At 39.0% G+C, this 17,428-nt stretch overlaps 1 protein-coding gene across 4 annotated transcripts; it reads right to left on the bottom strand.

Annotated features, from left to right (window-relative positions):
• Positions 1-433: 433 nt before the first annotated feature.
• rcor2 (REST corepressor 2) lies at positions 434-17,212 on the bottom strand. 4 transcript variants are annotated; one of them, XM_038290140.1, is made up of 14 exons: positions 17,091-17,212; positions 10,532-10,657; positions 9,867-9,923; positions 9,415-9,495; positions 9,267-9,319; positions 9,011-9,172; positions 8,317-8,441; positions 7,970-8,036; positions 7,660-7,899; positions 5,422-5,499; positions 5,161-5,218; positions 2,552-2,619; positions 2,280-2,447; positions 434-2,157 (listed from the first exon to the last, which is right to left on the bottom strand). In XM_038290140.1, exons 2-14 carry the CDS (start codon positions 10,653-10,655, stop codon positions 1,825-1,827), a joined length of 1,614 nt encoding a protein of 537 aa, XP_038146068.1. In that variant the 5' UTR covers positions 10,656-10,657; positions 17,091-17,212; the 3' UTR covers positions 434-1,824. The 4 variants fall into 4 exon arrangements, with proteins under 4 accessions (XP_038146068.1, XP_038146066.1, XP_038146067.1 ...); XM_038290138.1 differs by lacking the exon at positions 17,091-17,212 and adding an exon at positions 16,523-16,743; XM_038290139.1 differs by lacking the exon at positions 17,091-17,212 and adding an exon at positions 16,527-16,743.
• Positions 17,213-17,428: the final 216 nt, after the last annotated feature.

Here is a 17,428-nt window from a genome sequence, read left to right as displayed (position 1 = left end):
GATCAAATTTGAATCAAATAGATTTTTTTGAGACCATACTTATTTATTTCCTCTCTTTTTAAACACTTGAGCAGAGGAAGGAGATCCAGCTTTAGCGCAGATGGAGGACAGGTTTGTTAGACAGCCAAAAAGGCTTGGAGCTAAAGCTGTTAGAAATTGGAAAAAATAAAATGAAAGCAGCCATTGCTTGGAGTCTCACAACTGAATTACCGGTAGACTAAAATGGAACTAAAACCAATGCAATAAAACTGCTACTAGTAATCAAATTTCATTAAGGGCATGTTCTTTTTTCTGGGGGCGCCCTGGTTAACCCTTAAGTTCAGGAGCATTTACATACACACTTTCTTTTACCTTTTAGTCACCATTTCTCCCTCATGGTCTTTGCTCTCTTCAGATTATAAACTCGATTTATTCCTTAATAAATGACGAGAGCTAAAACTGAACATTTTGGTTTTTATTTAAACCAAACAGAAGCAGTTCTCCTGCCACAGTGTAAACAACTTCTCACATATGGTACAAACAAGCAGGAACAAGGAAAATCCAAGGCAGTCCTCTTTAAAGCCAGATGAAGTGAGAAGAAAAGGAGCAAACAAAAGACGCCCCATTGTGCCTGAATTTGTTCTTGAATGTTTTCCATTACATCAGGAATCATTAAAGAAAATGTTGGCGCGACTGGAAGTGTGACTTTTCTCCAAGGTGGGCTGGCGTCAGCCATCAGGTGGTTGGATCTGCAACAGGAAGCGCTTCCAGATCTACACCACTTCCTTCCTGGTATGATTATTCCAATAGGCAGAAAGATGCTATGATTTGACCTCTGAGCTGAAATTCAAACAAATCCTTCACACCAAAACAGGTTTCTCTAAGAATTAGGAGTTGGTTGCAAACAGTTTAATACCTTTACTTTGTAGAGCCTTCATGTTATCTTCTCTAAGTCTTACTCTCTTGCAGCCTGAACAAACAATTGATAACCATAAAGGTTTTAAAACATAAATTTTTTTCTCTCTTTACATTTTAAGTTTCACCAATACTGAAAACGGTCAAATTGCCTAATGCTTCAACTGGAACATTTCTCAGTGCTTCAATTAAAAAGGAAAAAAAAAAAATCAAGCTAATGATTTGGATTAGTCCTGATGAGCTCTTACATTTTTATTCATCTGATGGGTAATAAATCAATTATGAAAAGCATGTCTTTCAATACCTGTGTGGAAGTTTCTTTAGCAGACTCTTTTTGGACACTGACCTGTTCACAGGCCTGAAAGTTACTTCTTATTTGCTCCTTTGTGCTCAGTCATAAAGTACGCACAATCTAAACTACTTACAGTCACTAATCTAGGACTCACCTAGTCAACAAAACCTTAAACGCCACTCCAGTTTGAACTACTTCACACGGCTTTCACTGCAGAGCAGGAGCCGTGATCTGCAGCTCAGACCAGAAGCGACAAACTCTACTACCAAAAGCCACAACAAATTCAGCTTTTCTACACCTTTGTACCACTTTTTTTATCTTCTTTGAAGACCTAAAAAATTTAAAGCAAAACTCAAAAAGCCATTTTCTTCACGTCTCAAAAAGCAGGTTTGGCTCAGATAGGGGAAAAACTCTTACGACCAGGATGGTGCAGCGGTATTTCAGTCTTAGTTTATCCAAAAGCTTTAGGTTGAGGAAGCGACTGGTGTGTTTTAGTGTTAACCTCTAGTTTCTACCTGTCGGCCGGATGTGGAGCTGAGGTTTGGAGGTAGCTGTTTTACAGGTGTGGGAACAAGGTCATTTTAAGGACCTGAGTGTGAAGATGCCAATTTGCTTTATTTTGTGCCCAAACCAATGCATCAGTGCGAGTTGGGCTGCTCCACTTTGATGCCGACCAGTGATGGAGGCATCTGGCATCCAGTGGAAGAGGAGGAGCTGGGAGGAGAGCCCCTGAGGCTAGAGGAGGTGGTCACTGCAGGCCGGATGAGCGGAGGGGGAGGGTGGTTATGTGGCGCTCTGCTTTGGAGTGGCCGCGTCTGAAGAGGAGGCGGTTGGCGGAGGAGGCTCGGTGGTGCAGAGGGGGGAGCTGGGCGTAGCAGAGGGGGAGGCTGGGAGAGGGAGGAAGGAGTGACTGAGGCAGAGGGGGGAGAGGAGCTGCTGGTCGGATATGGTGGGGAGTCTTCCATCTTGACCTGAGAGGGAGAGACGACAGTTTGGTTCAGGTGGTAAAACAATCTTTTATGAAACATTAGCATCCATCATCTATAACTGGATCTAATGTTCCTCAAAACCTTCACCGTGAAACAGGCCTCACCTCTTCCTCCTCCTCCTCCTCGGCTCCTCCGTCTGGAGCTGCCACCTCCTCACTGCTCCTTCGGGGGTCCCTCTGGTCTCTGCTGGTGGCCACCTGCTCGGCGGCCCACTCCCTCAGCACCTCGTCAAGGTTGAAGCGGCGCCTGTAGCTAACAAAGAACGAGCTCACCTGGACAGTGAGGAAGAAAATTAATTACAAACGAGGGCTGTTAGATTAAAGGAAATGATTAACAAAGATGCAGCAGGTGGTCAGATAAAGCAGAGAAGGCTCACCTGAGGGGCCGTCTTGGTCCCGATCACCTCAGCAATGGCTGTAAAGTCTTTACCATAACGACGAATAGCTAAAAAGGAGACATCAGGTTAATATGGTCTTCAGCAACATGCTACAGCTGAATGAAGAGCTTTCTTTATATGTTCACAGTTAACCTACATGTGAGCACACCTGCTTCCAGCAGGCCCAACCTTCCTGCTCATGTTTAAGCAGGAAACCTGCGGTTGGGTCAATGGAGAAACGTCTGCAGCTGCTGGGAAGGGAAGCGTTTCCTTTCTGGGCCTCAGCTGTTCTTCATCTAGAACCTAATGCTTTTCTGTGGAACCCTACAGGTCCACTCTGTTTGCTATTAATCAAGTTGGGCTATTCTTTAGATTCAATGTTTCTTACATATTATACTTTAAGTTTGAAGAAAGGTTAGCAGTCACAGGAAAATGATGGCTGTTCCAGAAAACATCTGAAGACTGATTTCACCTCTTTCAATGGAGACAATATTGAAAGAAAAGTAGGGAAAAGAAAAAAAACGGTAGAGTGGTTTTCTGGTTGTTTTTTTCTACAATGATGAAATATTTGCAATGAAGTGCGTTTTATATTGTAAAATAGTCACTCTTTAAAATCTTCCGTTTTGGAAATACTAAGAGGTGATGATTAGAAATTCAATTTTTAAATATAAGTCACTGTTATTTTTTTTTATTTTTTTTACACAAGCGGTTACAGATGAGCTTTTCCTAGAGCATGTAGAAGTCCCTTCATGCTTCCGTAATACAAATATCTCAGCTTAGTTTCCACTCATTCTCTACACTATTTTAGCTCTCTTTATAAATAAATAAAAATCTAAATAAATGCTCATGGCCAAAAGTCTCATCCTGTGGGCCGCCGATCATTTTAAGCTTTTCTAATCCACATCTGGACTCAGCCTAGGTAACAATGATTCAGAATGATTGCTGTGCCTACGGTCCCAGCAGCAGCTCAAGCTATTGCTGCTCTCTAATCAGAGCAGAGTCAGTATCTACATGTTCTTGTAGAAGCTTTGCCTTTTTGAACGCAGCGTAGACGACTGCGGGAAGCTGAGCGGAAACAGATTCTGGTGTGAAACAACATCTAAATATGGACTTATTGATGTTGTGCATTTGTGACATACAAGAAACAGCTGTACCCCCACATGAATCTCATTTTAACAAACAGTCAAAGTTTCCCTTCAAAAGAAAATCTACAGTTGATTATTTTCCCCCAGGGCTAAAAATTTGATGACTTGTTCAAATGTTTGAATACACCCTCTGTTAGTCTGTCTATTTGAGTCCAATTCTTAGCAGGAATAAAAATGTTAAATTATTTGGAGTAATTGCAGGAACTCTGCTCGGCCCATGAAGTCTTAAAGGCTGCCCTATCTTTATTATATATTTACTGTTATTGAGCCCCAGCTGAAGGCACACACACACACTGATGGTGGGTGTGTTTGTGCTACATTGTAGGGAGAGCTGCCCCAGGGCTCACTGACAGAAGTGAGACTGCCATACACAGCCTCCACAAGACTCTGACCACCATCATGGAGTCAAGCAGGGTCAGAACTGGAGTTCATACCGGCAACCCTGGCACCATGACTTTCAAAGTCTGCTAGCCAAAAAAAACATGATGGTATGATTTAGCCTGGAATCAGCTGAAGTGGAGCTTTGATAACGATCTCCATGCAGCGCTGAATCATTCTAGAATGGTGTTACTGAAGGTGGATGTAAACTGGAGTAGATCAGCTAGCTTGATTCTGAAGATTCAGATGTTATTTTTTTAAGAGAACTTCAGTAAATTTGTGGATCAGAGTTTCTTTTTTTCCATTGTTTTGGTCTGGGTTAAAATACTTAGCAACTGGAAGGATTTTTGGCCGTATTTTTTTCCCTTCATCATCCGATATGATGCACAGCATTGACTACCATGGCATTTTCTTTATTTTTAAACATAACCAAGAGAAGCTCTCTTAAGCTGTAATAAGACTTCCAGACGACTTTGAAAAGCGTGTGCAAAGGATGAGGGAGAAGAGAGAGGAGCAGGAAATTCAAGCCCTCTCTTCCATCGATTGTTCAGGCAATGTAAGATCTTTAGAAAGATCTCCAAGCCCGTTAAAGAGTCCAGCCAGAATATTGTCAATGCAGGATTATGTGTTGTACTGAAACATGGCTGCAATGGACCCAGAACAGTTTGGCTTTTAATAAAGGCAAAATCCTAAAACAATTATTCAGGTTTTGTAGAACACCAAAAAGAGAACTGTAGTGTATATATCAAAAAATGGTGCATATTCGTTTTATTATTTCTTTTCTTCACAAGTTTGGACCCCTCTACATAGCCTATGCAAACGGTTAAATTAAAAGCTAAATAAAATAGATTAATGTCCACTATATAAGTTAGTAAACCTCTGACTGTGTGACTACCTATAAAGTATTTAGAACAGCCACATGATTTAACAACAGGATGGTGTAGAGAAGCTGGGAGCTGGTGCAGCACAGACAGTTCCTGTGTAGAGAATATGAATGTGTTGTCTGGCTGTGGATGTGAGGCAGAAAGGACAGACAGGAGACTCTGGGGGAGGGGGAGAGGAGAAGGAGGCCTGGCTTTTACTCACCCTGCACAGCCAGCAGCTGCTCCTCTGTGGTCCAACGAGAGTTCATCTTTGGGGCAGGCTGAGGAGACGAAGGAGATGGAGGGGGTGAGAAAATAAAGATGGCGAAGGAAAGATCAAGACTAATCTGTCTTACATGTTAGAAAAAAAAAACCTTTGAGGTTGTTAAGGAGAGACAGAGCACCGAGACAAACTAACTTATCTACAGAGTAGATAAAATGGGGATAAGTGGACAATTTTCAGTAACAGAAACCTGAGTTTTACCTCTGCAGGTCTGAATGCATCAACACCTTCAGTCAGGCTCTGCTTCAAACTGCTGTTGGTCTGTTTGGCCGCCTGAACCTGAGAAAAATTAAACAAAACCAAAACATTTAAAGCACCTAATTATCTAAGGAATCAGTTCAGATATGTAGAAGTAGAATCCTGGGCTATGAGCTTTAAGATATAACCCAATTAAAAGTAGTCTACCCAAGTTTAAAATAATCTCACTAACCGTTTTTTTCTGAGATGGAGCAACTTATTTAAACTTCCCTTTAGATGTTTTAGGTGTGAACTGGGCACTGGAGCTAAAATGGATCACTGATAACTTTCAACCTCTATCTAAAAAATATGCTCATGGCCCATAATGATAAACTGTGAAAAACAATCAATAAGAACTGGAATTAATACACGTTTTCCTCGCTCTTCTCTTGAAACCAGTTTGCTACATGAGTGTTTTAGTTATTAACAGATCCTAATAGCTTTCCTTTAACCTTTGAATGATCTACAGAAAAAAAATTATGCTTTAAATAATATGTATCACCAGAAGGTCCCTCAGAGGTATTCTGGTTTAAACAGAGTTCTAATCAGTCTTTGTTTATAGAAGTTAAAGTCGTAGGGAAACGGCTGTTCCAACCTTTACATTTCCGAATTCTCCCGAGTGGTGCCCGACTTTACACAAGTGAATAAAGTGAATGTGATTGGTGGATTATCAAGGGGGTGGGATTCTTGTGGCGGAAGGTTTGCAAGCATGTTTGGTTGTGTTTGTCAGAAGCATCTTGCTAACCAGTTAGCAACTTAGTTCTAGTAGGTTCCCAATGGGAAATTACATTGGGAACAAGCAGCACTTAGCAACGACACTGAAGGAACGCTATGGACAGCAGAAAACATGCAAGAGGAGAGTTTTGTGGCACAATGCAAAATTTTCATCAAATCAACCTTTTTTTAAGATTTCAAAATACTGTTGTACAAAAGAAAAATGTCATTTCTTTAGAATATAGGTACAAAAACAAGTTGGCACAACATAGGGACATTGTTTGCTGAAACTGACCTGGCACCAGTTAAATGAATGCTATAAAATTGACTTTCAAGAAGAGACCTTCTCTAGCCGCATTTCACATGTTTGTAACAGATCATTCTTCTTATATAAGAGGCTTTATATATAAGAAAGGCTTTCATGTGACCAACCAGCTAATAGAAACATAACGGTGCTGCTTTAAAAACTGGTCTCACTTCTCTTCTGTGGATCTCTAATTCCTTTAGCTAAAGTAAGATCACTGAAGGTATGACTCAGTTCATGTAAGATACTGATGGCTCATAGCCTCTCCACAGGATCCAGTTTCATAAACCCAATGAATTTACAGTATTCTATGCCAGTAATTTATTTTTAATTCAAAAACAGCTTTCTGATTAAATCATGTGCCCTGATGGCCCAATATATAATATTTCCCTATTTTTACACTTTGTTTCTGCTCTGTTAGTAAATTTAGGCATTTAGTGGACTTATTATAAGAGACCATGTGATTGGAGGCAATAATGCTGAAGATATCAAGTTAATGGTTGTGAGTATAAGAACTGCCAGCAGATGGCAACAGTGTAAAACCGAAACAAGTGGTTTGTGAAACAATTCAGAGATTTCTAAACTTGATCAGCCTGCAACACTCTTCAGTGTGGCGACATTTACTGAAGGAGGACCCATAGGAAAAGGTGCTACAGCAAAGTGTGCAACAGCAGAGTGCTCAGATCATCTGTCATGGAGGACGCAGGATTTGGAAGTATCCCAGTGTAATTAATGATAGAACGGAGGGAATGCTGTGAAAACATTTTAAATTCTATTATATCTTCCTCTGAAATTGTTTTACTAAGAAATGTAGAATCTAATTCTTTATAAAAAAAACCTGATCAGATAATAGCCACAAAACTCTAGTAAAACCAGTTTAGCTATAAGGAAGAAAGCAATTTAGTGACATTGGCATATAAATCTGCTGTTATGTTGTTGGAACATGTTAAAATGGCACATAACTCTGCTCAGGAGGGTCTCAACAAGAAGCAATAAAAAAATAAAATCCCTTCTTATGTTACCCTTTAGGAACAATACGCAGCCGTCCACATTTTTATTAATATATAAAAGAAGGTCCTTTTATTTCCAACAGATGCTAAAAGGGGATCAGTTGTTTGCTTAGTGAGGTGGGCCTGATGTTGTTGGACAGCCTTTAGTGAGGAGAATCTCTGAAACCCACCCACCTGTCTCTTGAGTGACACCAACTGTCCGTCCAGCTGACGTATGGACAGAACTCCAGCGTCTTGAGAGGTGGACAGAGCTGTGATGTCCGTTTGGTCGAGGTGCATGCCTTTGGGTGGTCTGCGGCGAGCTCTAAGCGGGTGATGTCTGTACTGAGCCCCGATGCTTTCCTTCTTCACTGGCCCAGACCGGCTGGGGATGGCTTTGTCTGAACTGGTGCTGTTGGTGTTCTGTTTCACTGCCTGAGTGAAAGGAAGCGTTGGTTTTAAGACTGTCTTTATAATTCAGGAAGTTTGGATTTGTAGTACTTGCCTCTTTTTTGGCATCAACCTCAAAGTCGCTGTCATCACCAGGCTCTCCTTCCTCAATCTCATCATTGCTGCATTAGAAAAAAAACAAAAACCACCAAAGGTTAAGCAACGATGGTCTTTACTACAACTCCCGCTTCTTCCTGCTTCTCACCTAACATTCAACATATGTAAGGAGGGAAATAATGAGTCTACCTCATTTATATTCATGAGATTTGTTTTCCAGGATGAAGTAACAATCAGGCATTATTTAACAAAGAAGTTCTCTAAATGTCAGATTTGATCAGAGATGCCTGGGATCTTTAATTCCTACAGACTCCTTCCTACAGGTACCAATAGAAGCTTTCAAACCTGTCCTCCTTCTCTCTCTTGTTGATGAGCCTCCTGGCCTGTCGGTCCATCACTGAGGTTCTGGACCTGGTCTTCTTCCAGCTGTAGTAGTATTTCACTAAGCTGGAGATCAGTTTGTCTGGAAGCTGCAGAACCAAAAAAACCAAATAGAAAAGTAAATTACTAGGGAACTGTAAATCCAAATGACATGTGATACATCATTTCTAAGCTAAACCTTCTAGTTTCCGAAAATATTTATGAAAATAATGGTTTTATAAAATATTTCTGGTTAAAACTCCCCATAAAGCAGTGCCAGACCTGTCCTGCTGTGATTTTTATTGTCTGTTCATTTCACTGGATTTTATTTAGGGGAATCAGAGAAGTGTTAGGGTTAGGCTAATGGAAAATGCTTGTTGTTTTGTAAATGTTTTGTTAACTATATATCACTTTAAAATACTTCACAATTACGTAGCACTTAAAGTTGATCTACCACATTAAAACAAACCCACATTTTTTTAATAAATTTGTTGACTGAGGAAACAGATTAGTGATATACATCAACAAAATAAAACATTTTCCTCATTACATTTTTTCGTGTCCCCCCTTTTCCCACTGCTGATCCGGGATGGTTAGTCCTAGTTTATCGTTCCGAAGATATTTTAAACTTAAATGTTGTGTTATGTATTGTCTGTCTGTGTTTCTTGCCATTTCGTACCATCTGCTGGATGCGGTGGAAGCTCTTGCCATGGAAGCTGAAGGCCTGCTCAAACAGCACCTTGTCCTCAACCGTCCACTCGTCTGGAAAAGGCGTGAAGTTGGCCAGGTCGGCCAGGGAGCGCTCCACGTCGTGTTTGTGCCATAATAACATCCCCAAAGACTGATGAGAACAAAGACCCAGGAAGCCAGGAACAGAGAAGCTTACCAAATGTGTTTTTATGAATTTTATAATCATATTTAGATGTAAATCATACCTGCTCCATGTTGTATCCGTGTTTTTCTTTAGCCATTAGGATGTACTCATCCACTAGAAATGAAGAAAACAATTAACCACAGATGAAAAAGAGGAATATGATGGCCAGGGTTATACATTCTCTGTAGATGGATGTAGAGTCAGCTTACACATTGTGTCTGAGAGCTGGCTGTTGGGACACCAGACCAGCATGCTCCTCTGGTCCTTCTCATTGTAGCGGGTTGGACTGTCTGATGACGACAACAGAAACATTTTAATGGATGGAAGTTAAACTATAGGGATACGGTCTAAAATCACCTATATTTTTACACTATTTTGTAAGCATATCCATAACTAGGACATCTTCTCTGAGCTTATTTATCTAAAACGAGCAGCGCACATAAATCAACACAAATGTTTCAGTCCGTCATGTAAATATGGTAGATTAGGCCATAGGGCTTTATTTTCATTTGCAGTTCTCTGCAGGTTGATGGCCTTGAACAATATTAAAACATTAAATCACATTGTTGTTAAATTAAAAACGTTCTCCATCTCCTCCCTCTCTCACTTCCTCAGTTTTATCCTCAGCTTCATATATACCGTTTCCTCTCTTCCAGCTCACCTGGTTTGAACTCTGGGATCTGGGCTTGGTAGTCTCCCCCGACTCTGATCATGCTGTCTGTGTTTAGGAGCAAAGTAAGAAAAATACTTTTTACCGTCTGCATTAACAATGATAAGAATGGGGCTCAGATACTTTTACATTATACACTGCTGCCTCTTTAAGACATTATTTAATTTCAAACTTCTATTGTTCAGGGTAGATGAGAATAGTGCAGCATATATTAATTTTCTGTGATAAATACTCCACCAGACAATTCAGCAACATTTTAGAAAAAAATGAAAGACACAAAGCAACAGCAGAGGCTGACTTTAAGTTATTAATACTTTGTCTAACAATCTAGGAAGAAAACTGTCTAGAAGAGAGCAACTAGAGGACAGAGAGTGTTAGAAACAAGAAGACACATTAGGCTTTCCTCAGGGACAGAGGATTGGAAAGGAGAAGCTGAGGGTGATTGAAACACGAGTAGATATATCACATGAGTAAAAGGAGTAAAGAAGAGAAGACTAAAGAGGGGGATGCTAAGAAAGGAAAATGTTCCTAAACTAAAACTTTAACACAAATGAGCAAGAAGAAGAGCTAGCATCAAGCTTCTTTACCTGTTAAAATATATAAGTGCTGTGTATAGGCATTTAATCAACATCATGCGATTCAAGGAGTGCATTTACCATGAGCGTGCTCTTCATCGCTGCTCTCCTCCTCGGAGTGAGGTTGGCTGTTTCCATTAGTGACTGTTTTGGCCCTGCTCCTGGACAGGACCCCAGCCCCAGAGCGCTCCATCACTGAGGGCATGACTGCAACAAACACACACACGCCATCAGTGGAGAGCTTCATTTCTTATAGATTAAATCTACAAATTAGGCTGGATTATTTCCGCAATAAAATACAAACTTGAGTCATTTAAAACAGATTGTGTTCTACACCTTGCGTCTCTGCACTGCACTGCACTGCATATTGTTCTTAAATTAAGGAGGTAAGTAAGCCAATGGAATAAAACAGCGTACATTTAAAATAAGAAAAAACTATTGTATTGTTTTATTTCAAGTGCACATGATGTAATTATCTTACTTTAAGAATAGCAATACTCATTCCATTGGCAAATCATGTTCTTTATGCAATTATGCATAAATCATCTTGTTTACTTACTCAACTTAATGGTAAATAGACTTAAATTAAGAATTGTTTACTTATTTCTAGATCATTTTTGCAGTGTGCAACAAATAACGTCATTAGCAGAACTCTGGAGATTTTCCACCATATCAAATCTGATAAATGGCTGTGATTAAAATTGTGCATTGCTGACAAAACTTGTGGTTAGCTGCTGGTGCTGATTTGATGCCCCCCACAAAAACCAGCAAGTTAATGTCTTACACATAGTTCTTTTTTTTTAACCAAAAACTACATTTGTTTGCAAAGCTTGCAAAATGAAATTTAGTGCATATATATCATATATCCTTTTTACATGCAGTGTTATGTGCATTTTTTTTACCTGCTCTGTGTACTGAGCAGGTAGGCTCAGACGACAGACGGCTTAGTAAAATGTATAATGTCTGAGAAAAGCAAAACGTTTTCAAACCAGGAAATGAAAAATATAAAGAATACAAAGGATTTGTATTAAAATAATTTTTAAAAATGTTAGCATTAGCTTGGCATTATAGGAACATGCGAGTAGGATCAGAAACAGTTATTTTGTAGCTATTGATTAAACTAAGCAAACACATCCAACAGTCAGACTCCAAAGAAATAGACTGTCCCCAGAAAACTACTTAGTGAAAATCACAGTAAAAATAACACTACATTTAGTATCACATTATTGAGTTTTTAACCATTTTAATGGAACCACTTTCAACTTCAAGATCAATTCATGCGTCAGACTGAGATTCAACATACTCATCTGTTTTTAGATCTGAATTAAACACGAGGCATTATGATAATAGAGAATAAAATACATTGTTTTAAACTGCACTTTCATTTAACACATCGGAAATTAATCAGAAGGGATTAAAAGATTCCTGTGGGATTTTTTATTTTATTTTTTTAAGAGTAAAACAGGTTTAGGTGTATTTTGTGTCTGCATTTCTGAATATTGTTCTTGTTTTTTAATTTCAATTAATCTCTTTCTTCTTTAACTTGACAAATGTTCACCACTGTACTGACTGCAAAGGCAAGCAAGAGAGGTTATCGACCTCAGGTGATTACCAACAGAGAGGGATATCATGATAATCTGCATCTGTTTTGAGTCAAATCATTTAATATTAATTGGATATTTCCCTTGCTTTTGTAATGACTCATACATGTAAGTCATTTTAAGCCTAGCTGAGCAGAAAAGCAAACCATTAATATACAGGGTTGCTCTTCTAGCCATCTCAAAACATTTCTTGGTCTTCTAAGCCACTGTTAACAGAACAGACAACTATTGTCCCAAGGAGGAAATGTTTAAAAAGAACACTTATTCTGAATATGAGGCAGTGTTAACAGCTCTAATGAGTCCAAGTGTCACTAGTCCTTTCAGAAATATCCTTCATGTCCTACTGAAAATAGTTTGTATTAACCAGGATTTGCTCCACACAACATTGTCTAAATGTGTGGTAAATCATCCCATCCTCTTCTCCTGCAGTACTTTAAGCAAAATCAAGGAAGGGTGCAACATCTAGAAGCTAGCTACATGCAGACTGATTACGGGCATTAACCTTTTAGGTTTAGCTGCAAACAGGAGCAACACTGTGGGCTTCATTTGGTCTTTGGCTACATTTCCTTTGGAACTAATTCACCAGGGCCTCGAGCATTTGCACTTTTAAAAACAAAAACATAAATGCAACAGGTAAATCAGGGCAAATTGGTGTTGATTGATTGGTCTTTTAATTACCGTAGTAATCCTTGGATTGCTTTGTCATTGACTAAGATAAATATGATGTGAATAGAAGAATAGAATAGAAATCAAACTTTATTGATCTAACAATGGAGAAATTAACTCTCTGCATTTAACCCATCCCCTTTGGGGAGCAGCAAGTTGCCACTGTGTGGTGTCTGGGGAGCAGTGTGGGGTTAAGGGTGTTGCTCAGAGACCCTAAGTGCGGGCTGTGGGGGTCAAACCAGATTGCAACCTTCTCAGAGCACAAGGGTACTGATCTAACCACTAGGCCACACTCCCCCAGCAAAGGACCATGGTTGGCCGTGTCAAGAACTAAGGCCTCCGTACCTGGGTCGCACACACTAACCACTGAAGCACGCCAAATTAAGTTAGCAATTTTCCTTTGTCACTCTACAAAATTGAAAAACAAGAAAATGAGCTGTTCAAGTATAAATGTACATTTGTTGATCTTTACAGGCCATGAAACAGAAAAATGTGCCAAAAACATATGATCAAAGGTTTATGAGAACTATAACTAGGATAAAAAAGTGAGTTGTCTTGCTGCCAACTTCTGAGGAAAACAGTAAGTGGGGAAAAAAGCAAAAAAAAAAATAAAAAGGCTAATTTTTGGTATGTGCAAGCCTTTATCACCATAGTTTAGTCATACCTGGTGATATCAGTTCACTGATTAAATCTTATATGCTGGCTTGTCCTGAATCAAAATTTAAAATACGAAATTGATCTTTATGACAGTTACACATCTTTTTCCTGTAGTTCCATAGACGTAAAGAACAAACAGGGTGTCAGATTAAATGCAAATATTATTTAAAGGAGCATAGTACAACTTCCAGGGTTTTTGCAGAGATTTACCCCTTCTGGTGACAAGTTGAAATAACACCAGTGCCGTGCACTTGCATGGGAGGAGAGAGGAAAAGAAGGCATCTGTCGTTGCAATTTTGCAGATCTTTGTTTTAGAGGAATTCTGTTTTCTCAGGCAAGAAATGTGGATATTTGTAAGTTATTTTAAAAGGTCTCTTTTTGATCATCCTACATTTTCTGACAGCTCCCCCTATTTTCCCTCATCTTATTCCATCTCCAATCAGACACCAGTTTGGACCCTTCCATTGCTTTGGATATTAGCTCAGTTTTCCTATTGCTGTGTTGAGTCTCTGATGGGGTTTGAGGAACACTTGTGGCTTGTCTTTTGTAATCCATCTTTAAAAACCGTGCCTGTCCTCTCTCAGTAACGTGTGTGGAGACTTGAAATAAGTATCATCGCGCAAATGCCAAGGTATGTATGGAAAAGAGATAAAGTAAAATAAAAAACTTGAAACTTGCACGATGCTCTTTGTTGGGCGTTTTTCAGAACCACACATGTCCAACACGACATAAAAATTCATTGCCATTAAAATCGAAATTAAATAAGTAAATCAGTGTATAGCATATTTATATATAAAATTTTATCTGATTTTCAAAATCAATTTTTAAATAAATATATAGGACCATTCATCTGGAATTACTTCATTAAAGATCTTTAAATATCATAAATTAAACAATGTTTATCTATCTAATGCAAACACACAACCAATGTCATCCTAAGGTACTTTAAGTGGAAAAAGGTCTAATTTAAATCTAACATGGAACCAGTTTCATAAAAAAAATGTGTCCAAATCAGTACAGTTTAGTATAATCGTTACCTAATGCAGATCCAATCATAAAAACATAAATTACTCTAAAGGACAAGACAAAATAGTCAAACTTTGCTGATCACATACAGCCAATTTGTAAAATGTTATCATAGGTAGCTCTGTTGACTGCATCCAGTCAATGACCTTGGAACAATCCTTCATCAGCCATTGACCTCCCTTATAAAATCGAAAATCTGTGAAAAGTGTTAAAAAGTTTGAAGCATAACCGAAGCAAAACTATAAAAGATATGAAAAATAACGGGAGTAGGTAGAAGCAGTCAAAGGGCAAAGTAGCAGAGGTGTTAGCGGATTTTTTTGCAGAATTCCATTCATTTCTATGGGAGCAGAAGAAGCTGAATAGTTTAAAAAGTATAAAAGATAGACATACCAAAAAGATACAGTGACCATGTCCTAAAAGTGCTGAATATTATAGAAGTTGAATGGTTGAAATAGCACAAAGTATGCAGAAGTAATTAAGGTCCAAACAGAACACGAACAGAAGCAACCAGAAGAAGCAAAAGAAAAGAAAAAAAAAACAGGATCTCAATAGTGTGAATACTGTAAAGCATTCACACAATTATAATAACCTCACTAAATGCCAAGCAGGTTATTTAAATTTCTCAAAAACAGAGGAAACAAAACGATATGTATGAGCATCCTAGGTGAGCATGGGAGAATCATTGTAGCAGCACTTTAATCAGTGCTTATAAATGCAAGTCTCTTATTTTAGAGCAGCTTCAAATTAGTGTAGTTTTTTTTGTAGTTTTAGTGAGGAATAACTCCAGATGCAGATCCACACAACAAGTAATATTAGATCATAAACATTATTATGTATGCTTGAACTTTCCTAACCCTAATCCTTCCATCAGATCATCATCATCTTGAGTTTCTCAACCGGAACAAAGCAGAGGACGCTAAGTTTAGAGACAGACTCTCTCTACCACGGCTGCATCTCTTAATCAAGCCATTCAGATTGATCGGTGTATAAATACACGTCTTCAGCTGAAATATATTAACAATCCGAAAACCTAACATCACACCAGCCATCATCAGCAGCAGCAGAAGTCAGACAATGCAAGAGGCTCTCTGGAGGTCTTTTGTCTGTCGCTGCACCCTGATGCCCCCCCTCCCTCTCCCTTCCCAACAGCAGCTGCCCCGTTTAACTTCACCGGAGAAGAAATAAAGAAATAAACTCGTAATTAAGTAACCGATGTTACATTAACAATTCGGACATCTCCATCTGAGCAGAACGAGACTCGATTCCGCTCAAGATCACTTTCACAGAGTTTGCAATGCGGGGGGTCACGGTAGCCTCGACTAAGGATAGCCTCGATCAATGTGAAAACTAGTAAAAGCACCAATAAACTAAATGATATACGCTCATTAGATTGCTAACAGACGCAAACATATCTAAAACTATTCGGATACACGTTTAAAATTGTGCTTTAATAACTTTTAAAACAGCATATGTGTTTTATGATAAATATATATACACAATTATATACATAAAAATGCATCATTATAACGACCCCTCATTATTACTGTCTTCTTATTCTTACTTACAATTAATGCTAACTTATAGCGTGCTTATTGATTTTAAAAGTTACATCAGTTCATGTTTACCTCAGGAGTATGAATAGATATTTTTTCTTAGGTAATATGCCCATTGCCAGATATTTATGGTTGTAAAGAAAATTTACTGTTTTTGTTTTTTAAATAATAAAACGAAGGATTTAGCAGATTTTCTAAACAGTTTCTGATGCGTGGCGTGTGTCATACTTTGGGGTCCTTTTGTTGTTTTTTTCCTCAATGCTAGGGTCTCTCTTTCTCTGAAACTTAAAACAACTACTTTTCGACTCCTTTTGGCTGAATTTTACGGTTCTGTCTCAAAAAAAAACTTACGGTCAGGATAAAACTGTTAGAATTATTTAAAAAAATAACAAGCAATAAATAAAAATTAGGCGACAGAAACTCGCCCTCTCCCCCCCTCCTCCTGATAAAGTGCAGTTAGAAGTCCTCGGGATGCTAGCATTAGCCACCTAGCTTGCGGGCGGCTCGTACCCCCCGCGTTACATTAGTAACGTCGGTAGTTGGAAGTCGAGGTTACAGTCACACTCTACCTGCCTTCGGGTTCTTCTCCGCTGTCCCCCCTGCTCTCCAAGGAAACAAAAAAACTTATCCGGGGCCACTCGTCCACGATAAATAATCCTCCTCAAAGTTGGGAAAGGGGCTCAGTTAAAGCATCTACAACGGCTTAATTTGTGCCTAATTGATGAGCACGGAGAGGCGTAGGGATAGATGGAAGCAGCCGCGAGTGAGTGTGGGGCGGACAACACCCGCATAAAACTGAGGTGGACATCCGCTCCGCCTCTCCCAGTCAACGGTTTGGATTGACTGAAAGTAGTCCTATGAAACTATTAAATTTAACCTCCCATTATATAGGAATTTATAACGAGTAGATATAACACTTCAAATGCAAAGATGAATAACGTTTCACTGAGTGACTAAAACCAATTACTTAAAGGAATACGTTTTTTAAACAAGCAGCATGTTACTTTCCACTGACACCGCTATACAGTCAGTATATAACAATGCAACAGATTATTAGAGTGTAAATAGCCCAAACATTAGTTAATATAAAGTCCTATCTACCGTCCATCAAATTCCCATAATTTAGGGTCTACTTGCCAATGTGCCGGCGGAGTGATTCGTCAGCTGTGCATCTGTGTGCAAAGGCAGGCTGTCCAGACTTGCACTGGTGTCTGCTTGTTGGAAGAAAGGGTAGAGTTCTGGGTACAACTCTATGGAAGCCCAGACGTGCCAGCTTTTAAAATAAAAAGGAAAATAGGTTGAAATGTTTGCCCTTTGAAGAGAATGTATATCTTATCATTTTTACACCAATCTAACCGAAGGGAATGTATTTAAACGTAGAGTGAAAGGTGTTTTGAAGGAAACAACAATAAACAATTTATGCTTGTCGTAAAAGTGTGTATAATAAATAAAATGATCAAACTTGTTCAAACTAA

This window comes from Cyprinodon tularosa, unplaced genomic scaffold (assembly GCF_016077235.1).
Source record: "Cyprinodon tularosa strain WSP-4 unplaced genomic scaffold, ASM1607723v1 ctg276, whole genome shotgun sequence".
Lineage (NCBI taxonomy): Eukaryota > Metazoa > Chordata > Actinopteri > Cyprinodontiformes > Cyprinodontidae > Cyprinodon > Cyprinodon tularosa.
This window is presented reverse-complemented; position numbering and strand designations above follow the sequence as displayed.